Source organism: Brassica napus, chromosome A3, assembly GCF_020379485.1.
Source record: "Brassica napus cultivar Da-Ae chromosome A3, Da-Ae, whole genome shotgun sequence".
NCBI classification, from domain to species: Eukaryota; Viridiplantae; Streptophyta; class Magnoliopsida; order Brassicales; family Brassicaceae; genus Brassica; species Brassica napus.
In genome coordinates this window covers 30,478,791-30,504,374 of record NC_063436.1, presented here as the reverse complement: position 1 = coordinate 30,504,374, position 25,584 = coordinate 30,478,791, and the positions used below count along the sequence as shown (strand labels likewise).

Genomic DNA, 25,584 nt, shown 5'->3' with positions numbered 1-25,584 from the left:
ATCTAGTTGTATTCTTTAGTATGTTTTGCTCATTCTGATATTGTAAACTCCTACTAATAGTCCAGACGTTAAAAAAAAATATTTATATTTCAAACATTAATAATTGTTTTCAATCATCAAAGAATACAGAAATGCAGCAGTTTAGTAATTAAAACATTGAGAATAAACTCAAGAAAGAATCTGTACTGTTCTTTATAGAGAGTTTTCAAACATTTTATTATTTGCAGCACAAAGCTGAAGAATAAGAAATGATAGTTCCTTTTGTGTTTCCTTGTATGTTTTTCAGGTGCTGCTACTACCATGGTTGGGATGCTTGATGATCCTCTGCAGTATCACAGTCCTTGCCCTTCTTATATCTCTGCTACACAAATCAGCTTGAACCCCCAACTCCTCTACACACTTCTTAAACACCTCCAGCTTCTTCTTAATCTCAGCAATCCCAATCCTCACAGCTTCATGCTCCACCGCGAACTCCGCACACATCACCATCCCCTTGATCTCAATCTCCAGCCGTTCAATTAGAATCCTGATGTTATCCAAGTCCTTGACCGCGACAAATGTCCCTGCCTGCATGGAACTGATCACTTCTTTCTGTCCCTTGAGTGCATTTTCATAGTTTTTCCACAGAGAGTCAACCCATTTCCCCATTGATCCCAGCGGTATAGCTGTAGCTGCAGCCAGAGCCGCAGCCACGGGAGGAGCCGCCATGGCCGCAGCCACGACTGAGCAGATGAGTACAGTGGCGAATGTAGCCACGAAGATGATGCTGGAGAGTTTTCTCCATGTGTGGATGGACTTGAGCTTCTTGTCAAGCTTGTTCTTGCGATGTTGTAGCTTCTCAAGCATCAGCATCTGGTGCTTGTAAACAGATTGGAACATCTTGAAGAAGTCTTCGTCGAAAGGTGACTCTGCCTCTTTGAAATTCTTCAGCTCTTCAAGTGTTTTCTCGTATCCATTCCCACCTGCGAATAAACACGAGATAAGTTGTTACCACAACTAAAATCAGTGTTTCAAATGTGTAATGAAAACTAGAATAATAGGACAAAAGACAATAAGATACTCTCTAGTTTATCATAAGATAGATATTTTAGAAAAAAAATATTTCACAAAAATAACTTTTTAAATATTTTCTATGATTTTTGTTAGTTAATAGTAAAAAACTGAAAAAAAATTCAAAAATTGAATTTATTAAATACTTATTTGTTTAACTTTATTGAAAATTGATAGTTACAAACAAATAATGCGTTTATAAAACTATATGCAAAATATTTTTTTTTAAATAAATATTCTAACAGAACGGAGATAGTACTTTTAAATTTAAAGATTTTAGTATGCTTTTTATAAATCCATTAAAGACCCGACCCAAAGAAAATGAATTAAAAAATTGTTTAACGAACCTTCAACGAGGCTCTCGTCTTCAAACTGCTGAAGAGCAACAAGAATCAAAAGCTGACTATCACGTGCCTTTCTCAAACCTTTCTCCAAAGCAGCACAGAAGTCAAGGGTCTTCAAGCTATTCTCAAAGTAATCTTCAACGAGTTCAAACAGTTCTTGATTCTTCCATATATCTTTCTTACAATCCAATATCACTTTCACCACTTCTTGATTCATCTCAAGCAAACACTCGGTCACTTCTTTGAGGGAATCGAACGAGAGCGCTCGAACCTCAACACCCGTAGCTAGCGTGCTTATCACGTGACTTGTCCGTGCCTGCATACACGTGTCGAAAGACTGTAGCTCCGTGTCTGCTTTACAAGCAGCCTCGTATGATCTCAGCTCCGTTGTGTAGTGCATGCTCGTCGTTGTGGTCTTAGACGATGTCTCATGTGACTTCTTGCTTGTTTGGTTTCCCATCTTCTTCTTCTTGGAACTCAAATAATTATCTGAAAATATGAATAAAGAAGTTCTTTAACATGGAAATGAACGTACAAAGATTGAAGAATCTGTAAACTGAAACAAAAGGTTAGGTTTTAAAGGGAGATTGAAAGAAGTTGTAAGAGAAATGATTAGTGAGAAAGAGGATAAACTTGGTCGGGCTTATCAGGAGAGAACAACAACAGAGAGAATTTTCCGGGAAAAAAGGAGAAAATAATTAAGAAAGAAGAAAGAAGAAGCTTGAAGAGAGTAAGAATGAGAATCGTTAAAGGAAATGAAAAATAGCTTGCACGCATGATGATGATGAGTATTAGGGCATTGTATAACGCGGGAAGCAAACGTTTACTCTCTCTCTCTCTACTTAGCAGCCTTTTTGCCTACGCAATCATTCATTTGTTTTTACATGTAATGTAAATATCACGCAATTTCTATTATACCACGTGTATATCATGTACGGTGTATTATCTGATGGTTGACAAAAGGTTACGTACTGATTTAGTTTTTTTTGGTGTAACGTACTGATTTAGTTGTTCATGCTTTGGTCACAAACAGATATGTGATGCATCATTAACTCATTATCTTGTTAGTTTTAACTAATATAATAATGCATATAGAGTTTAACTATAATTGTTCTTCCGATAGGAAGATCTGGATTATGATGATTAAACTATATATGGCCCTACGCGAACTGTTATGGGCGTTATTAAGCACGTACACGTTAAGTCTTGCATTTAATTTTGTGTTGACTTGATTTATATGCTAGGTGTAATGTACTGCAATAGATATTTTATTTCAATGCAGCCAGGGCATGTAGATGTAGCCGCCACATACTTGTTTGTCTCTCGCTAGATATGTGTATACTAATAAATATTATATTTCAATATACAGTATACACTCCTCTACTAAATCCTAAACAATTTAAATATTAAATGAAAGAATGGTACTGCTTCAAATCATAGTCCATGGTCATGCTTAAGTAAAGATGCATGTAATGGCTAATGGGTTGAGTATCAATGATTAAGCCAACAAATCAAGCACACAAGATAAAAAGAAATGCTTGTTTGAAGAAACTATCGGCCAATAACTTTCTATACTATTTTAGCAAAAAAAAAACTTTCTATACTACTTTATTTGCATTCATATGATATTCACTTCTTTTTTGGTTATGTTCTTTTGTTAGCAATATAGCAATTGATAAAATAACTGTACATGGTTAATGGTAGCTGATATCGTTTCCGGAAGATTGTCCAACAAGGCTTCCACAATTTTTGTTTTATTTTTTATTTTTGGATAAAATTTTCACTTTTCTACCAAAATATTAAAAAATTATAAATTGAAATGTAGATTCGTATCTTCTTATTCCCAGATATTATTGGAAAATTTATAATGAAAACTACACAAGCAATGCTGCCTGAATGTTGTAACCACAACTGAAATATCCTTTAACTAATTGTGTCAGATGATTTTGTGAAATTTAAAAAGCATTAAAACCTGTATGTTGCTAAGTTTTCTAGTTAGAGTAAGGACTAAAATATGGTAGAATGAAACATTAATTATCAATAACTTTTCTACAATCATACCATTTGAAATTTGAAAATAATGACATAATTAACATGTCGCTCAAATAAAAATTTCGATATCTACTATTATGCAAAAACAAGTATATAAAATAGATTTTTTCATACAATATATAAAATAGATTTTTTCATACTCAATTCGTACTTATAGCTCATTCATCTTATTTTTTCAGTTAAACTTTTTCATCTTATCCAATTTAACTTCAGAAAGGACTGAATGACTATGTACTCCTAGTCTCCTACGGTGAGTGGTGAATCTTAATTGATAGTATAGGACTAGCTTGCACGAAGTACTAAATGATGAATTGATGATGTAATGATTGAAAGAGATTAACAGATTAGCTAAGCATTACCTTAATTAATCAGTGGTGTTGCAGCAGAAACGAAACCTTGTAGCCTTTCTCTTTTTCTCTTTCCGCCCAAAGCGTATTAAAAACAACAAATTTGTTCCTTCACCAGCTTCCCTTTTTATACTTGACGATACCAACTTGGTGAACAAGTCATCAGACAGCTATCTCTCTTGGACATTTTACCAAATTACCATTAACACTTATTTTATTTTATAAAATGAGTTCATCTAGTAAACGTTCATTAACTTTCTTTTATCATTTTTGGCAGTAAAAGCATAAAGCTAAGTTATACCTTCTTACAAAAAAATGGAGATATTTTTTTCTTAAAAAATGTAATGTGAAAGTTATACCTTCTTATTAACTTTAGAAAAGATAAATTTTATTTATTACTTGTAAATACACTTCTAACATTCTTTCAAGAAAAAAAGTACGCTTCCAACATTCTCATGTCGGTGATACAAAAAAAAAAGTATTACGTCGGAGATAACATAATGGTAAATTGGTAATTAGTGATACCAGAAAATTCGGATGGTCTTGTTGAGGGAGAGAAGTAAGGAAACCATAAGAACACGCGTCAGATAAGTATTGGGTTTTCACTGAAATACAAATATTCGGCGGGAAATAACCACCGATACGCTACGTCACGTGCTTTTTGACGCGCTGCCTTGCTTCCACAAGTTACGTGATTAGTACTTTTTTGGTTCTGTAAAAATATTTTTTTGTTCAGTAATTCTTTTCCCAAAGCAAATTGATCTTTTTGTTCGTTACTTGTATTGGTTGATCATAACTTCATATTGATTTAACTGGTAAATGCCAGTTTCTTTTTTCTCCAAAACAATTTAACAGGAGAAAAGGGTGCGTTGAGTGTTCTTATTTCTCCTTTATATAACCTTCGTTTTGATGTTTATTGAAATATTGCTAACTTGCTTTTAGCTTTGATCTATTTTTTTTTTTTTTGGTTGGACAGAGCTTTGATCTATTTTAAATTTTAAATTTTAGTTACTGGAAAAGAACATTATTGCTTAATATATTACAGAGTTGCGTTACATGAAATTTTCTAACGGATGAATCCGTGTGAACTAGATCTTCTACCACACAATCTTATAAGCAGAAATTTTCCATAATGTACATTTCTTTTTCTACCACTATACACATTTTAATGGCAAAAACATTAAGAATGACCCTGAAAAACAGGACTAGCGTGGAATTAATTTCATAGATTTCAGTTGATATTAAGTTAGATATGTCTGATAAATGTAATGAAAAGACAACATCGCAATATGGCCACTTTTTCTTGTGCGATATACACCTTTATTCATATTTATTCCCACTAGCACATAATTGTGCAAATAAATTTGGAACACAAATAAAAACCAGTGAGTAGAGAAGGAAAAGAAAGAAACCTACTCGTGTTTTGTTATGTACACAGAATCAATGAAAAACTATAGTGACAACAAATCTGTACATCAACTAGCACAAACCACCTTCATTCATCTTTGGTTCAATCAAATCATGTATCCCAGTTTCCGGTTTGACATTGGATCTTGAGCGCTGCGAGCTGAGTGTCAGTAATTGTTGTAATGTAAAGAGACCCCCATAAGTAGTCAACAAACTCACAGAAACTAAGGACTTGTACAATCCCTTTCTTGTGGAGCTGGCGAAGCAAGTCATTGAGCTCCTCTAGTCTTGGTGACCCACTTATAAGCTCCCCTATCTATCACAATTATCCCCAATCTGTCACAGTTTCGTCATGTATATATAGTTTCTTTAGATACCGAAACTGGGAGATGGCAGCACAGGACTGTGAGGTGAGGTTGATTGAGAGAGAACCGGTTGTTGGCGGGGAAGAGACGACGATTACAAGATTTGGAGACGAAGCAATTTTCTTTTTCCTTGCGAAATGATCTCAAGTTTTTAGAATTAATATGAATATTAGATATTGCCATACTTTGTTTGACAGTACTCCATGAACTTGTGTCTTTTGAAGTTTAAAACTCTACGCTTGTTAACAAGAAAGACCATGCCTCGCATGTATTTTTATACCGCAAAAACAACCGCAATAAAATACACTTTCTGAAAAAACACACGAGAGAAACGATGTAAAAGAACACAACTGACCGATTCATAAAAGAGTTGTTCATGTTCTAAGACAAAAAAAAAAGAAAGAAGAAGCATATTTGTAACCGCAAATGGGAAGCAAGGAGACACATAACCGACTATAGATATCCTCCAAAGGCTTAACTACTAAACTTGGTTGAATAAAACTTCTTAAAAACCCTAACATTTTACTAATATTGTAATCTGCTCCCTTGATAGCTCACCAAAACATATGCCAATGATTGATTGTCTTTTCTCCAGCCAAATTTCATTTCATTCAGAGAAAGTGAGGACCGATGAGCTTTGCAATCTCCAAGAAGCCGACACGGTCTTTGCCATCAAATATCTTCTTCAGCTTCTCGTCGCAGATTATAACCTTCTTGTTTTGTGGATCCTGTAGAAAGAACAACATTTACTCAACCTTCTTATTTAAGTCACCACCAAAAGGTTATAACACAAGTAAGATAGAATATGAATTGACTACTTGTAATTATGTTGAAAAGTTATCACTACTAAAACCCAAAACAACAGAACACGAGCACAAGTAAACTTTCTTAAGGTGAGCTAAAAGCAAAACGTGAATAAAATCTACATTTGTTCCAACTAGACAGAACTCAAAATAGTCATTAGATAAGGTGATTCAAAACCAAACATGACAACTAACTAAGGAATATTGGAATAAGAAAGGGATTTAATAATAACAATTGAGGTCACTAGTCAACTGTATCATCACAACATAGAGGATAACACAGAGCCTAGTCAACATAAGCTGTTAGAAGGTTTTTACTAAGCTCCAAAAAGGTTTCACACCTCATCCAAATTATTAAAAAGCTGTCTCTTTTGAATCAATAAGCAATTAGAAAGACCCTATTTGGGATTAGTCTACAATAAAGGTAAAGCCTTTCATAGACAGAGAGAGAGTATTTACTTGAAGGTCGTGTTCCTTGATGTAAGCCCAAATACGCTTGAGGGCCTGTGTGCGAGGTATCACCGACTCGCCTACAACGTCCTGCATCTCTGGGGTCACCGGACGAGGCTTCATGATGCCACGTGGCTCCCTCGTCTTGGTGGTTGAAGACGGCTCGGAGGACGCCGCCGTCGCGGAGGTCACAGCTCGCACCATGCGCAGGTTAGCCGGATGAGAGGAGATACGGAGGGAGGAGAGAGACGGCGAACTCCGGAACGGCGCCGTATCGACGCGGAGAAAGGTAGAGAAGGTAGCAGAAGAAAGAGCCATTGTCGTCTTGGGTGTTGTGTCTGTCTGTCTGTCTGTGTGGTGGAGTTGGAAGACGAGAGGTTTTGCTTTATCCCTTTGTGTCCCTTTTAATTTCTCGAGTTTCTATGTAAACCGTTTAGTCTAAACCGGACCAATGTTGTCTGGTTCTGGTTTACTACGAAGACAGACAGTATGTCAGAATCAAATTAATATTGGTTGTTTTGCAAAGTAATACATTTCCTAATGTTTAAAACATTGCTAGATGGATAAGGCCTAAGGGTTTCGTAGAAGATCAGAGACTAGGTAAACAAATTATTCAAAGTTTAGATGGGATCTACGCGTTAACAAATAAATAAGTTATATATGTATTTTATATTTACATTAGATATTTTAGTTTTTGAGTTTAATTATAAAAAATATTTTGGTAATTATAAAAATTACATATATAAAATACAATTAGACAAACTTATGAATTTTCACTAACAACAGATTTAGACAATGGCAAATGTCAATAATAGCACATTTTGAAGTTTATGTCTCAAAAATGGCACTAGAAGGAGAAAGTCACAAAAATAACATTCATTAAAGGGTAAAATATCCCTAATACCCTTGGTTTAAAATTAAATAAATAAACAAAAATAAATAAAAAAATAAAAAAATAAAATAATGAAAAAAAAAGAATTTTTTTATAGTTTCAGATTATATGTTTTCAGATTCGAATTTTTTATAATATCTTTTTTTCGATTTTTTTTTTCAAATTTTCGTTTTATAATTTAAAAAATACTTTTGGAAACTGTTTTTAAAATTTTTATTTTTTATTTTAGTATTTATTTTTTATAAAATTTTAAACCCTAATTCCAAAACCCCACCCCTTAACTCTAAACCCTAAGGTTTGGATTAATTAACCCAAGGGGTATAAATGTATATTTAACTCTTTAATGAAACCTATTTTTGTGACTTTGAGCCTTGAGTGCTACTTTGGGAACAAAAATTTGGTTTGGTGCTATCCTAGTCTTTTTCTCTTTAGACAATCTTAGATCGATTTAAAATGATTTAGACTATTTGAATTGCAAAATTCAGATTTTTTTAAAAAAAATTGAGTACGACATATACCAATTTTCAGAACATTGCATTTCCTTCTCCTAGTACACTTTTATTTAGAACTCTGTTGATAGTTTTCCACAAGTACAAATGTATAATACAGCTCAACAACAAACATGTTATACCAAAATCATACACTTTCCCAGCAGAGTTAACACAATCATTAATTGTTTTCCTTTAGCCTTCCATGCTATTTGAGGGATAACAACGAAGACCATAAGATTATTTTTCTATATTTAGCAAATTCACTTGCAAAATGTTTTATTTGGTTGCCAGAAACTGTGTTACAAGAGCTTAAAATATTTGGGAGCTTTAACAGTAGCAACAGTGTTTACAATGTACCTTGACAATTTCAGACACTGAGTTAGGCCGCGTGTACGCAGCCAAAACACTCATATTAAAATCCTGCAACATAAACAAATCTTGAAATGCCATAAGAGCATCATTATCCCAAATACCCCTTTAGAGTTTCTTAATTATTTTTTAAATATTTTTTAAGTAGTAAATGTGAGTTAAGAGACTTAGTTAAGAGATTTCAACATTTATGTGCTCCAATGTAAATCTCTTAATTAAGGGTTCTTAAAGAAAATATGAGAAGGAATAACATGAGAAGGAGAAGGAGAAGGAAGAACAAAGGCTTCTTGTGAATAAACTTTCATTACAAAATAGTATTATAAAGACAATGACACAAGAAAAATTGTACACAGAGAAGCCTAAGCAATGCAATAAAAGAGAGAGATTTACTCACCCTTCTGCTAAGTATGATCTTGTCACCTTCCATGAATTTCTCCCATTCAAATCTTTCGGCAATACTGTTAAGCAGCTTGGCTATTTGATCATACTTCATAGGGCGCAAAGTATTAACCTCAAAACCAAACTTCTCATGTTCTGTACCTATCCTGCAAACTCAAAACATCAAGTTAGCTTCATGGAATAATGGTCCAACACACAAAACAATCTGTATGAGCTTAAAAACAAAAACAAGGTAGCACACGAACACATACAAAGACATTTAACAAAACAGTCTGCAATTTGTAATGTTATAACAAAACCACATGACAAGTCCTACACTTTCATGTCTGGTAAGATTCAAATCCAACTGAACCTAAATTCCATCGAGGATGTTTCCCAAAAGTTAAAACTTGTTTCAAAAGAGCACACAAGACGGATCACTTAACCAATCAAGCAAAACATTCAGTTTTTCATAGTTAACACATGATCCAAGTTTAAACAAACAATCAACAGGACAATTCAGTCTAAACTGGCACAAGTAGAATAGCAGTAGAGAGCTACAAGAAACACTTTTAGGACTTTGACCATTTCTCTACGAATGAAAAAGTAAAAGGACCAGATAAGCCATTACCCATTATAGTTTCCCATTGTCAACATAAGCTATTCTCATTTGCAAAAAGATTATGTATAATGGTGCTCTAAAGAACATTTCCTTGCTCAACTATAATATCAAGTACGAGAAAGACTTAAGGAGCATGTGTCATGATCAAGTTATTATATTTGTATGAAAAATGAGAAACCCTGTACCAATACAGAAAATATAAAATGACATCTCCTCTAATTTCACCTGCATCATCTATAACTTAAAACAAAAGCATGCGCACATAAGGCTGACATCTCTGTAAATGTCAACAGCCGACAAAGTAGGAACCAATGAACCCACTACGAGAGGTTAATATGCAACGGCCTAAATCATAAGATACAATGACTCAAGAAGCTCTTATTCTAATTACAAAGTATTCATTTTCAAGATGCAATTATGATAAATGAGTGCTTGTTATCAAGTATCAAGCTACTACAAGAGAACAAAAAAAATGAATCACGCTAAAGGTAACAAGCAGTAAAGTCAATAGTACTAACCTCACGTATAGCACATGCATAGTCTTCTTCATCCTTACTCTTCTTCCGGCGGGGAAAGCTCCAGCTTGATCCTTTCCATCCCTTCACCAACAAGCACTGAAATTTCCAAAAAAGAGAGAGACATAAGTTCATGAACAAACAATAAGAAAACAAACCAAAAACTGTAAAGATCACAAGGGTGGTCTAACCCGTTATAAATGCAAGCTGTTAACTTGGTGATACCCACATGACTCCAATGTGAAGATACGTCAACTATCTCACTCAACTAAACATGATCAGGCAATCATCTTCTCTTGAATCAGATGTGAACTTGGTGATACATACATGACTCCAACATGAAGATACCTCAACTAAACATTTACAAGCAATCATCATCACAGATTCATAGTCAAAACGTCGGAATCAGATTATCAATCATGGCACAGAAACAGAGTAAAGAATAAAGAGAGAGAGAGGCAAACCACTTAGCACGAGCAGTTATTAACAACCTCCTTCGGTAGCAATCTTATACAACCCATAAAGCTGAAGCTGCAACTCGTTCCACCACTCGCCGAGCATGGCGGTGTCAGTCGTAAGGGATTTGTGGACGTGGCGCGTGAACAATACGGGGATAGAGGCGCATCGGCAGAGGTCGATGGTGGCGAGAGCGTTGTAGAGGATAGGATTGGCCATGGAGGAGAAGTGGTTTTGTAAATCGATGACGAGAAGAACGACGTTTTGAGGGCTTGGGTCTCGCTTTCGGGTCTTGTACTTTCTCCACGAGGAAGCCATCTTTTGGAGATGGAGATGAAAGGAGACTCTTGATAGGTTGAGATATTTTTCTTTCCTTTGTTTTCACCGCTTCGCCGAGGAGAGATCACCAGAAGAGTCGGAGCGGTCGAGAAGTCACGAGGGAAGGAGAGAAGCAACGTTTCTTCCCAGCCTTAATTAAGCAACGCTTCTTCTTTAATTACACAATTTTCTTTTCTTTTTTAACATTAAAACACTAAGACCATCATTAACCCTGAACCTTAATGAATTTCTTAAGGCAAAAAGTGATTAAAATTAAATCAGAAAAAAAGAAAATAGAGATTACCGATCTTTAATTTGGGTGTTTGGTGATAGATTATTAGTGGGTTTAAACCCATGTGTCAGTCTCCTAGTTAAAGTTTTTTTTTTCTGTTTTTTTTTTCTATTTTTTTTCTTTTATTGATAGAATTAGAAGGAATTAGAAGGAATCATTGTTTCCATTCAATTCCACTGTTATTCAATTATGAATTTCATCAATTCTTTTAAATTCTTTTGTTATTGGATTAAGCATTTGGAATCATTTTTTTAATTACTTTAAATCTGTTGTTATTCAATAGTTGATAGATTTTGTAGTAATGGTATTTGATAAGAATTTAATGGAAAATGTCATGTATAAATGTAAAGGGTCAATTCTTTGCTCTTATGCAGAGATTTATAATGAATTGTAGGAAAACACAAACAATAGCATTTCTCTACTTCTCATTTTTCCAGAAGTACGTAAAGAATGAAGAGACCTTTGTGGATGATAATTAATGAGTTACCCGCAAATATAAAAAACAACAATTAACAAATATAAAGTCAATGTTGCCTTGTTGCTGAAGAAACTGATATTAGGAGTTTTCAAGGCTCCTAAGACAAATGTTGTAGTATAGAAGATTGTCGAACCAGTTCTGAGGGATATCAAAGCACTGAGAATGCAAGTACTCACTTAATCTAAGTGCAACCAATGATTTAGATGGGTTTTAAACTACTACTAAACTAGAAAGCAATAACAGAATGATACTTTCTTGACTAAGGGAAAAGAGAACTCATGGGCATAGGGATTAGACCTTGGGTGATCAAGTATCGAACTAAGGATGGCAAATGATCAATCAAACTATCAACCTTAAGCCTAGACACAATTCTAAGCAAGCTCTATGTCTAGATGAATGCTCATTTGCTAACATATCTCAAACATCAAATGTCTTTGGTTGAATAATATGAAAGCAATCATTACTAACAAGTCTATTAGCTATCTTAGCATCTTTAACAACAAATGTCTTTGGCAAAGTATACTAAAAGCCTAGGAGAGTTGTCTCGGGCATTTCATCGAACACCTTTCGGGTGAGAAATGCCTAAGGATCAACAACTGAATGGCCAACTCAGAAGATGCATTATGATTACTCCACTAGCAAGGAACAAGAATGATCTACACTAAAACATCCTAGAACTAACCTAATCACCCTTAATCTCCCTAACCCATGAATTCAAAAGGTGATTACTCACTAATCTCCATGATTCCTCTTAAACCCATGTTGGATTTCAGATTAATCATGTAGAGAAATATATAAGAAATCAACAATAACACAAGAACATAACAAATCAAAATCCAAGAGATGAACTTCTCAAGAGAGTTCTTGTGTATTTCTCAATAGATCAAAAGATAAAAGATAATCTGCCTCTGGTGGCTACAAAAGATGTTTAAAACATAGGTTTTAGAAATGTCAAACGTGCATAATGAAATGACCAAAAGGCCCTTAAGTAAAATAGAAATCGAGCAGATAATAGGCGCGGAGCGACCTCGGCATGTCGCTCCGACAAGTCGCTCCGGCCTTCGGGAGCGACCTCAGTGGGTCGCTCTGAGAGGTCGCTCCAGGCTTCGCTTCGTGTCGTCTCGCCATAGAGACGCGAGCGACCTCGGGGTGTCGCTTTGGGAGGTCGCTCCGAGAGGGGTGTGAGATGCGAGCGACTTCGTGGTGTCGCTCCGGGAGGTCGCTCCGGGCTCGTTCTCGCGTCTCCGAGTGATGAAACCGCGAGCGACTTATCCCTGTCGCTCTGGTAAGGTCGCTCCAATAGGGAGGTCAGAGCGACTTGGTGGTGTCGCTCCGGACTGGTCGCTCCATGCCTTGCTCGCCCAATGACCACTCTTTTCACCTCTTTTGAGCTCCAAATAACCTCATGTGGTACTCCAGTACCTAATAGAGACTCATGTATGCAAAATGCAACCTAAACATGTCTAAATCCTAATCTATATGATGAAAATGCTCATGGATGAATGGATAAAACAATGTAAATATGCAAGATATCAACTCCCCCAAACTTGTTCTTTTACTTGTCCACAAGTGAACTTTCTAGAACTCATAGGGAGAGAGGTTGAAGGAGGGAGCACATAGCCAAAAGAAACACAACTAGCACACTCTCTTATTACACTCTAGCTTCTCTAGGCCTATCTTAACTCTTTTTGTTCTTACACTCATCATCAAGCATCCACACATTCAAATCAACCAACTCTCACATTCATTAAGCACAAAACATCAGGTGAATTCTTGCAAATGGTCAGTTGGTCCAAGTCATTTGGTTGGGTAAGGGAAGGCTTTTATTCAAGTGATTCAAGAGGTTCAAAACATATGATCTTTAAGGTGGTTTACTCTCAAAACAAGTAGCCTTGACATTGCACATAATATATCTAAGAAAGGGACCAACTCATGCATACAATGCTCAATCTCCATTGTTCTACCCTTTTCCCAAACATACAATTACACAATCATTCCCAAATGTCAAACCCAACTCACATCTCTCACCAAAAGATCCTAAGAACTTAAACTCCTTCTCTTTGAAATCTACAAGGGATTTTTCACAACCTCAAAACATTTCTTAGCTCCTAACAACTTTGCTAGCCCCCTTTTTTTTTTTTTTTTTTTTTTTTTTTTTTTTTTTTTTTTTTTTTTTTTTTTCGTTTTTTTTTTTTTTTTTTTTTTTTTTTTTTAGGCTGGGGGCCAAGACTTTTCAAAACTTGAGCTACAGGCTTCTCTACTTATCCCAATAAAACAATTCACTTAAGCACAAAGAGTCTATTCTTTTTTTTTTTTTCATTTCTCCCAAATCATAATCACAACACTCACCCCCACCTATAGCTAGACAATAGAGTGCCCAATCTAGCAAGAATGAAGATCAAGCATTGTCGTTCCCGATACTCTCAACATTATGCACATGTAAGACTTTCCGAAAAAGGCCTCACTCATCAAACAATGAAAGCTTAAAAGGAGAGAAGGGTTTTGGGAGTGGTCTACCACTAGAGTTTGTCAAAATTAAGATTGGCATAAAGGATGTGACAACTCAAGTGTGTATAGCCATGACTCAGTACACAAGGGACCATGAGCAAGAAGCATTAAGTTCGTTCAGTTCAAATAAGGTTGTAGTTGGCTTCAAAGACTGAGTTTCAGCAATCAACAAGTTTCAGGAAGAGTTTTCAAGGCTCGAAACATACAAGTCTTTTTGAGAGGTGCAAAAGCTACTCAGGTGCAACGTAGTGTTCTTTACAAGGCATTTAAAATCTTTGCTCCCAATGCAAGTGAATGCAACCTATATGCTCTAGACTCTCCTAAAAATGCAAATGATGCAAACTAAATGATTGATTTTTTTTTTTTATCTATGCAAATAGGTATGCAATGCATGACTCAATGAAACAACATCAAAGCAAACATGATCAAATACTTGGTACCTCCCCCAAACTTGTGTTACACAGTCTCTGTGTTGTCAAGTAGAGAGAGAGATACCGAAAAGAAGACTAATATGCAAAAATAAAATGGTATATACAAGGGAGTGTGGTGGGTTACCTTCTATAGGGAATGAGTAGAGGGAGATGCTCCCTCCTCGTCGTCCTCAGGTGGTAACTCTTCAAGGTGCTCATCAGCAGGAGTGCCCATCTCTTCAATGTAGAAGGCTTGCCCGAACACAGTTGGTTTCCTCATTTTCCCCTTGATGTCAAAGTGGAGGATGTTCTCTTTACCCAAATGGAGATCAATCGTGCCCTCCTTCACATTAACAATAGCTCCTGCTGTAGCTAAGAATGGCCTTCCTAGAATCAATGGATCTTGAGCCTCCTCACCCATCTCAAGCACCACAAAATCTGTAGGTATCTCATACCTTCCAATCTTCACAGGGAGGTCCTCTAAGATGCCCACAGGGTACTTCACTGAACGATCAGCTAACACCAGAGAGAGTCTACACTTCTTGTACTGAGTGAATCCAAGCTTCTTTGCAACAGACAAAGGCATCAAGCTGACACTAGCTCCCAAATCGCAGAGACTTTTCTCAAATACCATAGGTCCAAGAGCACAAGGTAGTGTGAAGCTTCCTGGATCCTCTAATTTCTCTGGAACATCAAGCCTCTGGATGATGGCATTGCACTCATGGGTAAGAATCATCATGCCTTCCATCTCCTTCTTCTTTGCAGCTACAACATCTTTCAGGAACTTGCTGTATTGAGGAATCAACATGAAAGCATCGATGATGGGCATTGCAACCTGAGCTTCACTCATTTGCTTCTCAAACAGAGCCTTGTACTTCTCTAGCAGCTGCTTCTTGAATCTACCAGGGAATGGAAGTTTGGGTTCATAGGGAGGGAACAAAAGAACTTTCACTTGCTGGAGTAACAACTTCACCATCCTTTACTGTCTTCTTCTCTTCCCCAACCTTTCCTTTACCTTTGGCTTCCACTATCTTCTCCAAGATCTCGTCATTGATCTTCTCATCAACAATCACCACTTCATCATCTATGTTGATGGCAACCCCCTCACCTAGTTTCTCAGCATCCTTGGTGAGGGTTCTAGGAGGTAACTGCTTACCACTCCTAAGGGTGATAGCTTTGGCCTCCTTGGGGTTTTGGTCAGACTTTCCAGGTAGAGATCCTTGCTGGCGATTCTGGTGAGTGTTCATGGAAGCAAACTGATTCTCTAAATTCCTGACTGTAGAAGCAAGGTGTGAGAATTTGTTGTTGAGCTCATTGTAGCTCCCATCAATCTTGGTATGAAGGTTCTTCAACTCATAACCAACATGCTTCTCACTTCTAGTCTGAGACTCCAAGATTTGTTTCAGTAAGGTATCAGTGCTGCTCTCTTGAGGAGCAGAGGAACCAGACAAGGGGTTTTGCTGAGGCTGATAGCTGCCTTGCTGGTTGTTTCTTGGCGGATAACCACTCTGTTGGTTGTTTGGATAGGATTTCTGTTGGTAGTTGTTGTACTGAAAGTTGGGCTCCTTTTTGTACCAGCTACCATTGTTGTTGATGAAACACAACTCCTCTTGACCTTCCAAACCCTCAACCTCATTGACAGCAAGTGGATCTTCCTGCTTGGAGTTACCAACAAACTTCAGCTGCTCTTGGGTTGCTTTTTCAGCAATGAGTAGGTCGATCTTGTCTTCCAAAGCTTTGATCTCTTTCCTCGTCTGCTTATCATCTGTTCTACTGCCTCTGTCGTGGTCTCCACTGTAGACTGCATCACTCTTTACCATGTTGTCAACCAGCTCTTCTGCATCCTCCTCAGTTCTCCCCAAGAAGAACCCATTGCTAGCTGTATCCAGTCTGGCTCTGTACTTAGGAAGAGCACCACGGTAGAATGTGCTCAGCAAGCTCTCCTTAGAGAAGCCATGGTGTGGGCATTGAGCTTGGTAGCCCTTGAATCTCTCCCAGGCTTCACTGAAGCCTTCCAAGTTCTTCTGTTGAAAGCTGGAAATCTCGTTTCTCAGCTTAGCAGTTCTTGAAGTAGAGAAGAACTTCTCCAAGAATGCTTTCTTGCAGTCATCCCAAGTGGTGATGGAGTCACTGGGTAGAGACTTCTCCCACTGACGTGCCTTATCCCCCAAAGAGAAAGGGAATAGCTTGAGCTTTAAGGCATCTTCGGACACACCATTAGTTTTTGACAACCCACAGTAGCTGTCGAACCTGTCCAAGTGATCAAATGGATCCTCTAGAGCCAAGCCATGATACTTGTTGTTCTCGATCACGTTGAGGAGTCCTGATTTGATCTCAAAGTTGTTGGCTGCCACAGCGGGTGCTCGGATTCCCAATCTATGACCATGAATGTTGGGGCGGTCGTAAGTGCCAATGGGTCGAGCTGCTCGCTGTTGGTTTTGAGGTATGTCTCCCATATCAGTATCCAATTTCTGCAAGTGAGCCTGTTGCTCTTCTTCTCTTCTCTTTCTAGCACACTCTCTCTCTAAAGCTCTGATGTCTGCAGCTCTTGGAACTAGGTTTGATGGACCCCTGCTCCTCAAGTTCATACACCTGTAGATTAAAGGGAGGTGAAGAAAGAGAATCAGTAACAAAAGAAAATAAAAATGACTTAGTCTCAAGCAAGTGACTAAATCTCAATGTTTAAATCTACTCAGAATTTGGCAACGGCGCCAATTTGATGTTAGGAGTTTTCAAGGCTCCTAAGACAAATGTTGTAGTATAGAAGATTGTCGAACCAGTTCTGAGGGATATCAAAGCACTGAGAATGCAAGTACTCACTTAATCTAAGTGCAACCAATGATTTAGATGGGTTTTAAACTACTACTAAACTAGAAAGCAATAACAGAATGATACTTTCTTGACTAAGGGAAAAGAGAACTCATGGGCATAGGGATTAGACCTTGGGTGATCAAGTATCGAACTAAGGATGGCAAATGATCAATCAAACTATCAACCTTAAGCCTAGACACAATTCTAAGCAAGCTCTATGTCTAGATGAATGCTCATTTGCTAACATATCTCAAACATCAAATGTCTTTGGTTGAATAATATGAAAGCAATCATTACTAACAAGTCTATTAGCTATCTTAGCATCTTTAACAACAAATGTCTTTGGCAAAGTATACTAAAAGCCTAGGAGAGTTGTCTCGGGCATTTCATCGAACACCTTTCGGGTGAGAAATGCCTAAGGATCAACAACTGAGTGGCCAACTCAGAAGATGCATTATGATTACTCTACTAGCAAGGAACAAGAATGATCTACACTAAAACATCCTAGAACTAACCTAATCACCCTTAATCTCCCTAACCCATGAATTCAAAAGGTGATTACTCACTAATCTCCATGATTCCTCTTAAACCCATATTGGATTTCAGATTAATCATGTAGAGAAATAGATAAGAAATCAACAATAACACAAGAACATAACAAATCAAAATCCAAGAGATGAACTTCTCAAGAGAGTTCTTGTGTATTTCTCAATAGATCAAAAGATAAAAGATAATCTGCCTCTGGTGGCTACAAAAGATGTTTAAAACATAGGTTTTAGAAATGTAAAACGTGCATAATGAAATGACCAAAAGGCCCTTAAGTAAAATAGAAATCGAGCAGATAATAGGCGCGGAGCGACCTCGGCATGTCGCTCCGACAAGTCGCTCCGGCCTTCGGGAGCGACCTCAGTGGGTCGCTCTGAGAGGTCGCTCCAGGCTTCGCTTCGTGTCGTCTCGCCATAGAGACGCGAGCGACCTCGGGGTGTCGCTTTGGGAGGTCGCTCCGAGAGGGGTGTGAGATGCGAGCGACTTCGTGGTGTCGCTCCGGGAGGTCGCTCCGGGCTCGTTCTCGCGTCTCCGAGTGATGAAACCGCGAGCGACTTCTCCCTGTCGCTCTGGTAAGTTCGCTCCAATAGGGAGGTCAGAGCGACTTGGTGGTGTCGCTCCGAACTGGTCGCTCCATGCCTTGCTCGCCCAATGACCACTCTTTTCACCTCTTTTGAGCTCCAAATAACCTCATGTGGTACTCCAGTACCTAATAGAGACTCATGTATGCAAAATGCAACCTAAACATGTCTAAATCCTAATCTATATGATGAAAATGCTCATGGATGAATGGATAAAACAATGTAAATATGCAAGATATCAGAAACCCAGTTAACCAAATCAAGATGCCTTCTGAGACTTTCGATTGTGTGCTTTCGCAGAAGTATTCTATCAAATTTATGTATATTCTTTTAAAATCAATAATAGAAGTAAGCATAGGAATTAGATAAATGCATTAAAATCTCATCAAATCTTTGAAAATACTGCAAAAGTTTTTCCTTATGAATTCTTTCAAATTCATAGATTGAATACCACCCCCTTAGTTGCTCTGTCTTCCTCGTGTTCTGGTTTGAAGGAAAGGGGTGAAACCCATCAAAACCACCACTGATCCTCCACACAGATCACCACCGATCAATACTCCACCGATCAATACTCCACCGATCAGCCAAACCACCACCGATCCTCCACCGATCGAAACCACCACTGTTGGAAGGAAAGGTTTGAAACCACCACAGTGTCTCTGTCTTCTCGTGAACTTAGCTCTTGATGATTTAGAAAGTTACAATATTTGAATCTAATCTTTTCTCAAGTTTGCTCCATGCTTTAAGTTGGTTAGTAGCTCTAGATTGCTTTATGTGCTATGTTTACTACCTAATCTGAATCTGATCTGATCTTTTCTCAAAGTTTGTTATATTGGTTACTAGCTCTGGATTTACTTACAAGTCTATAGTTCTGTTATGTTGGGGTAAACCTATCGGTTGGGATGTTCCCAAATAATATAAAGTTTTGTTCTTTTGTTTGTTAATGTTTTAGTTTTTGTGCTCTGTTTTTGTCAGCCTAATCTGAATAAGTTCTTGGCCATGACGACCTGCGTGGAAGGAAGTGCATATTCTTTTATCTAAAGTTAATCACTTTCTTGTGTTAGAGTATTAGGTTTTCTTTCCAGAATCTCAAAGTTGACTGTTTGCATATGGGTTTTGATCAATAGACCTTTATACTCATGATTCTCTGTTTTGAGTTTGGTACTCTTTTAAGTTTGATGTCACCAATCCTCCAAGTGTGTTGACTGTTGTGTTCAGGACGTTATTTACATGTAAAAGTCCATGATGCTTCTGTTGTTTGGTTTGTTATAATTGCAGAGCGGACTTTCATTGTGTTGGACAATTTCATAAAGGGTGACTTGTCTCATGGTGAACCTCATGTAGAAGGTTTGTTTCCTGAGTTGCTTCCCTTAAGGAACTGGTGCATAAATGATTACGCGTTTAAGCACACACCAATTAACCTAATGTGCCAACAATACCACAATCGAATGGTATGTCATTGTAGCATTTTAGGATCGAATCCACAAGGAACTAGTGACCTATAACACCAAGAATACACAAGCTTTCTTAATCTAAGCAAACAAGAAGATGGATGATTTGTAACAAGCTAAGATCCTAGAAATATAAACAAGGTGATCTCAAATCCAATCAAGAAATAAGTGCAAGAACTTTCAAATGCTAAGGATGGATTCATGGGTAAGGATAATTGATATAAGGTGATCAAGTTTCAATCTAAAGGTGTCAACTTTCAACCGATCTATCTATCTTAGGCCTAGACACAATCCTAAACAAACTCTATCCCTAGATGAATGCTCATTTACCTAGATAACTCAAGCATCAAATCCCTTTGGTTGAATGTTATCTAAGTAATCATTAATCTCAAGTCTACTAGCCATCTTAACACCTTTAACAACAAATCCCTTTGGTAAAGAATGTTAAAAGTTTAGGAGAGTTGGTTCAGGCATTTCATCAAACACCTTCTCGGTATGAAATGCCTAGAGCTCAACTTTAGATAGGCCAACTCTAGAGTTGCATTAAAAACACTCTACTAGCAAGGAACAAGATGGATTTATACTAAAACACTTTAGATCTAGCTTAATCACCCTAATCTACCTTAACCCATGAATCCAAAATGTGTCTACTCAATAATCTCCATGAGAAACCTTAAACCCATGTAAGGATCAAGGCTAATCATGTTAATGAGCAAGAGAAACACAATTATAAGATGAAGTACTTCCTTAAATTATAGAAAGATTCAAGCTTTTACAAGTTTAGACAAAGTCTTGAGAGAAAATGAGATAAAAAATAAAGTTTCTAAGTCTAAAACTATATATAGGAGATCCAAACTCGTGCTGGTTTAATTGAATTAAACCGGGTCAAACCGGAATAAACCGGTCAACAGCTCAAAATCTTGTCCGCGCCAGAGCTAGCTTTGTTCCGAGCGGTGTCACCAAGTCGCTGCAGGAAGTCGATACGAAACAGGGACATGGGTCTTTTCCCAGCGGGTTCATCATGCCGCTGCGTCTATCCGCTGTGTTTGCTCGAGCTCGGACTTTGTCTTCTTCGTCTCAAGCTTCTCCATGGCCGCTACAACACTACCTCGTCGTCACTGGCTCACCTCCTCGCCGTGACGTAACCAGAACCGAGCTTCTTCCACCATGGCGTTCAGTCTCCATCTCTGCCACCTTTCTCCACCACGGAGCCTTGCGTTCAGGCCATCACAGCTCCTCCTCGGTCTCGTAATCTCAGCTCCACCGTGTGGCCGTGCTCTTCATCGTCGTCGGGAATCAGCCTCAGATTCTGAACAGAGAAAGCTTCGATCTTTTCAAATGGAGAAGTTACAAGTATTTGCAAGACAGGTCCCTGAACTTCTTATTCTTTACAAAATGGCCCCCATCTTTAGAATAGGCAGACACACCCTCTCAAATCAATCCCAATCTTTCATCTGTGCGATTTAGCCCTCGTGTAATTGCAAGATGGTCCCTTGGTTTCGGATTTCTTTCAAATTGGCCACAAACTCCATAACTTGCAAGAACAACCTTGCGATTTCACCCCAAACTTCTCAAGTGTGCACTTTAGACCCTGTTTATGCAATTATGCATGTAAATGCAATATTAAGACCTAAATGCAACCTAGAATGATCATAATGAACTAAAATATAAATCTAAAACTCATTAAAATCATGAGATATCAATAAAGAAGACTACTTGACCTGCATTAGTTTGTAGTCTTCTATGTAGCTACTGTGACTAAGCGACTTGTTATCATTACTATTGCAACACCCTCTCTCTTTAGTTGTTATAGTGGAATTGTTCTTACAATTAAAATGGAAATGAGAACATATCTACAAGTCTGCTCCTTTGTTAGTGGTCTAGATCATTAGTTATTGGTTTGGCTTGATTGTTTTCACGCTGAGTGAGTCACTGTAAACAAGCTTTTGTTTGCAGCCATGACGAAGTTTTGCTAATTTTCAGGCTATTATTTGTATTGATTTTCAGGAGCTATTATTTTGATATGTTTATGGTTGCTTGATGTATTTGGTTGTTTTGTAGGATTAGATGGAGATGTAAATTTTTTTTTTTAAGAATCCTCAATTAAGAAACTTCCATTGGACCACTCAAAATGGAAGTTTCTTAACAAAAATTCTTAAAGTTACAAAATCATTAAGAACCTTATTTGGAGTTTTAGGGATAAAGATGCTCTAAAAACCCAGGTTAAGAGCCCACGATATTGATGTTCTAAGACCTGAAAGGGTCACCGCGTAGAGACTGAACACCCATCGTGGAGAAATTCGAGCCGTACCCCTGCGGGTCAGACCGAATCACATAGTAAGGTCATAAGTTCTCTCACATGGCAGCTTACATTCATTTGCCGTTTATATGTAATATTACCTCTCTTAGAGATATATTCATAAGGCGTCTTCCCGTTTAAATACAACAAACACACACCACATTCTCATTGTAGCTTCCACTGATGATGTAATTGTTCCCATTCATGTAATATGATCGAGTATGGTTATCAGGCCCGGCTTAGAAAAATAAAAGGCCATGTGCTCTTTTTCCTTTAGACTAATGAGTAATTTTTAGAGTTTAGACCTTCAATATATCAATCTAAAAAACTTTAGAACCCTAAAGTAATAAAGAAATTTTAACATACAAGATGGATTCTGTGCATTTGCACTCCCACTCCCAGCACTCCCTTAGAACCGACACTGATGATTATTAAAATTTTTTTATTCTTTAGAGCAAAAAATTTGTACAGACAAGAATCAAAATGGATCCTTAGGCAGAATTTTAGACAAAGAAGACAAAATAACCTATTGATTTCGTTCCTCCAAACAAAAATACTGAGAAAAGGAAGAACTCATCAATTTCTAGAAAAAAATGTACCAAATTTCAGACAAAACCCAACAAACCAAACCCTAAACCCAAACATACATATGGACATCTCAACGGTTTATGTCTTAACGCAAGATATTAGACAAACAACAAAAAAAAAAGTGTGATAAAAAAAAACTCACTTCTCTTCGAGGGTGGCCATTCCAGTGACTCAGTGAGCGTAGCCACTCAACCAAAATGAACTTTTTTCGATGTTATCACAAACTTTCATACACGAAAATGAGTTTTGAGGAACCTGCCAGCTCGCTCGTTTAGAAGCTTTTAAAAAGTTCATATATGAGTGAGACACACACATGCTGTTAAAGTCCCACATCGTGTGGTCTATATCATTCATTTTCATTGCCCTGTTTTTTTCCTTAGATCATAGTATATGAGTGAGCGACGTAGTAGTAGTGTATGTTAACTACTTATGACAAAAAAAACGGGTCTAGCTTATAACACACTTAAGAAAAGATCAAGGATGTAATTCAATGATTCACACTGACACACACCCGCTACTAAAGTCCCACATCGTGTTGTCTCTATCATTCTATATGATCCGGTCCGGAGTTGTCCAAAAAATGATCCAGTCCGGTTTAGCCGGTTTTCACTTGATTTAATGATTTCTGCATACCGGGTTTATTTGAAACGGTGTCGTTTTGAAGAACTCTATTATGTTCATCCCGTCTCGTCCGTCACCTAAAACTGAGAATCTCACTTTTGAATTCAAAAAAAAAAACGAGGATCCGTTCATCAGATCTCACAATGGACGATCCCTATTCAAGAGGTACAGTCTTTACACTGCTTTTTGTTGGAATGAAAAACTTTATAAAGATGGAGAAAGTGTTTAAGTGTTTGAAGAGAAAGTGTTTTGTGTGAAGAAGAAAGATTTTATAACTTAGAAGAGGATTTTTATTACTTATTACAAATTTGGATTATTTCTTGATGATACAAAATGATGGGGAGTGGAGGTATTTATAGCCTCCAAAGTACAAAATATCTTACATATTTTAATCCTAAATTTAGAGAATTCTAGCATAATATCTAAGATTTTTTATCCTAATTATCTAGATAATTCTATGAGAATATCTAGATTTTTATCTTATGGAGGTGGAGGATAATTCTAGATATTGAGTTAAGTTTGGGCTAAAATGATTAGTAAATTATTAGCCCAAAATGTGATCCAAATCAAGTTTAACTTTCAACACCCCCTCTTAAACTTGATTTGGTTACTCCTAGTAAGCTCCTCATCTTGATGAAGTCTTCTCGCTTGAGTGGCTTGGTGAAGATATCAGCTACTTGATCATTTGTCTTCACATACTCCAACTGCACATCCATCCTGGTAACACATTCTCGAATGTAGTGATAACGAGTATCGATGTGCTTACTCCGGTCATGGAAGACTGGATTCTTCGCCAATGCTATTGCCGACTTGTTATCCACAAATATCTTTGTTGGCTCCTCTTGTGGTAGGCTCAATTCCATTAGCAAGTTTCTTAACCAAATAGCATGGCAAACACATGAAGTAGCTGCCACATACTCTGCTTCACAAGTAGAAAGGGTGACTATTGGTTGCTTCTTTGACATCCATGTGAAAGCAGTTTCTCCAATGAAAAACACGAAGCCACTTGTGCTTTTCCGGTCATCTACATCTCCACCCCAATCGCTATCGCTATATCCAACAAGCTTGTAATCATCAGAAATGGAGTAATACAAGCCAAAGTTGATTGTACCTTTGATATAGCGTAGGATCCTCTTGGCTGCCTTGAAATGAGTTGTTGTTGGATGCTCCATGTATCGACTCACAACTCCAACTGCGTGTAGGATGTCGGGCCTTGTGCACGTTAGATATCGTAAGCTTCCAACCAAACTCTTAAAGAGTGTTGGATCCACACTCTCTCATTCTTCTTCCTTTGACAACTTGACTCCACATTCCATTGGCGTGCAAACTGGATTTGAGTCATCCATCTTGAATTTCTTAAGCACCTCTTTTGCATAGCCTTCTTGAGTAATGAAGATTCCATTTTCTTCTTGCTTTACTTCAATGCCAAGGTAGTATGATATTAGTCCAATGTCGGTCATCTCGAACTCTTTTGTCATCTCCATCTTGAAATCTTCAAACATAATCGGATTGTTGCCAGTGAATATCAAGTCATCAACATATAAGCATGCAATCAATATATCATTGTTTTGAGTTTTGATATAAAGTGCATGCTCATATGGACACTTGATGAAGCCTTTCTCCTTGAAGTACTTATCAATCCGAGTGTTCCACGCTCTTGGTGCTTGCTTTAATCCATAAAGCGCCTTCTTCAGCCTTAAGACTTTGTCTTCTTCTCCTTTGACTATGTAGCTTTGTGGTTGCTCAATGTAGACTTCTTCTTCAAGGTCTCCATTTAAGAAGGCTGATTTTACATCCATTTGATGTATCCTCCAACTCTTTTGGGCTGCCAATGAAATGATTAGTCTAACCGTTTCTAAGCGAGCAACTGGAGCAAATACCTCATCATAGTCGATCCCGGCTCTTTGACTATAGCCTTTTGCCACCAATCTTGCCTTGTACCTTTCAACTTCTCCTTTAGAGTTCTTCTTTGCCTTGTACACCCACTTCACACCAATTGCCTTGTGTCCATTTGGAAGTGAAGCTAACTCCCATGTATCATTCTTTTGAATCGAATTGATTTCTTCATCCATTGCACTTCTCCATGACTTCTTTTCTTGGGCTTCTTCAAAGTTCATAGGTTCGCAATCCGCAAATAGAC

General features: G+C 37.5%; 3 protein-coding genes and 1 non-coding gene across 8 annotated transcripts; 1 reads left to right on the top strand and 3 right to left on the bottom strand.

Annotated features, from left to right (window-relative positions):
• Window positions 1-68: 68 nt before the first annotated feature.
• LOC111197999 (UPF0496 protein At4g34320) lies at window positions 69-3,896 on the bottom strand. 3 transcript variants are annotated; one of them, XM_022716207.2, is made up of 3 exons: window positions 3,806-3,896; window positions 1,398-1,883; window positions 69-962 (listed from the first exon to the last, which is right to left on the bottom strand). In XM_022716207.2, exons 2-3 carry the CDS (start codon window positions 1,852-1,854, stop codon window positions 283-285), a joined length of 1,137 nt encoding a protein of 378 aa, XP_022571928.1. In that variant the 5' UTR covers window positions 1,855-1,883; window positions 3,806-3,896; the 3' UTR covers window positions 69-282. The 3 variants fall into 3 exon arrangements, with proteins under 3 accessions (XP_022571928.1, XP_022571929.1, XP_048622369.1); XM_022716208.2 differs by lacking the exon at window positions 3,806-3,896 and adding an exon at window positions 2,028-2,222; XM_048766412.1 differs by lacking the exon at window positions 3,806-3,896 and having other exon boundaries at window positions 1,398-2,224.
• Window positions 3,897-5,902: 2,006 nt separating this feature from the next.
• On the bottom strand, window positions 5,903-7,214 carry LOC106393879 (upstream activation factor subunit spp27). The gene is made up of 2 exons (XM_013834531.3): window positions 6,828-7,214; window positions 5,903-6,293 (listed from the first exon to the last, which is right to left on the bottom strand). The coding sequence occupies exons 1-2, from the start codon at window positions 7,134-7,136 to the stop codon at window positions 6,177-6,179; spliced, it is 426 nt and encodes a 141-aa protein (XP_013689985.1). The 5' UTR covers window positions 7,137-7,214; the 3' UTR covers window positions 5,903-6,176.
• Window positions 7,215-8,231: 1,017 nt separating this feature from the next.
• On the bottom strand, window positions 8,232-11,107 carry LOC106393886 (glutamate--cysteine ligase, chloroplastic-like). Of its 3 annotated transcripts, XR_002663596.2 has the most exons (5): window positions 10,550-11,107; window positions 10,277-10,438; window positions 10,089-10,184; window positions 8,965-9,115; window positions 8,232-8,621 (listed from the first exon to the last, which is right to left on the bottom strand). XR_002663596.2 is itself a non-coding variant. In XM_048766446.1 (4 exons), exons 2-4 carry the CDS (start codon window positions 10,118-10,120, stop codon window positions 8,529-8,531), a joined length of 276 nt encoding a protein of 91 aa, XP_048622403.1. In that variant the 5' UTR covers window positions 10,121-10,184; window positions 10,277-10,542; the 3' UTR covers window positions 8,232-8,528. The 3 variants fall into 3 exon arrangements, 1 of the variants encoding a protein (XP_048622403.1); XM_048766446.1 differs by lacking the exon at window positions 10,550-11,107 and having other exon boundaries at window positions 10,277-10,542; XR_002663594.2 differs by lacking the exon at window positions 8,232-8,621 and having other exon boundaries at window positions 8,836-9,115; window positions 10,550-11,055.
• A 5,390-nt stretch (window positions 11,108-16,497) lies between these two features.
• LOC125607711 lies at window positions 16,498-16,604 on the top strand. The gene has a single exon (XR_007338782.1). It is a non-coding gene; the product is annotated as a small nucleolar RNA R71 (small nucleolar RNA).
• The last annotated feature ends 8,980 nt before the right edge of the window (window positions 16,605-25,584 follow it).

Excerpts from the sequence above, each read along its gene's own strand:
- LOC106393886 (XM_048766446.1), bottom strand. The coding sequence starts at position 10,120 with ATGAAGAAGACTATGCATGTGCTATACGTGAG. Across the intron at positions 9,116-10,088 it reads ATGCATGTGCTATACGTGAG|GATAGGTACAGAACATGAGA; the intron begins GTTAGTACTATT and ends TTGAGTTTGCAG. Across the intron at positions 8,622-8,964 it reads AGATCATACTTAGCAGAAGG|GATTTTAATATGAGTGTTTT; the intron begins GTGAGTAAATCT and ends TTTATGTTGCAG.
- LOC106393879 (XM_013834531.3), bottom strand. The coding sequence starts at position 7,136 with ATGGCTCTTTCTTCTGCTACCTTCTCTACCTTTCTCCGCGTCGATACG. Across the intron at positions 6,294-6,827 it reads TCAAGGAACACGACCTTCAA|GATCCACAAAACAAGAAGGT; the intron begins GTAAATACTCTC and ends TTCTTTCTACAG.
- LOC111197999 (XM_022716207.2), bottom strand. The coding sequence starts at position 1,854 with ATGGGAAACCAAACAAGCAAGAAGTCACATGAGACATCGTCTAAGACC. Across the intron at positions 963-1,397 it reads AGACGAGAGCCTCGTTGAAG|GTGGGAATGGATACGAGAAA; the intron begins GTTCGTTAAACA and ends GTTTATTCGCAG.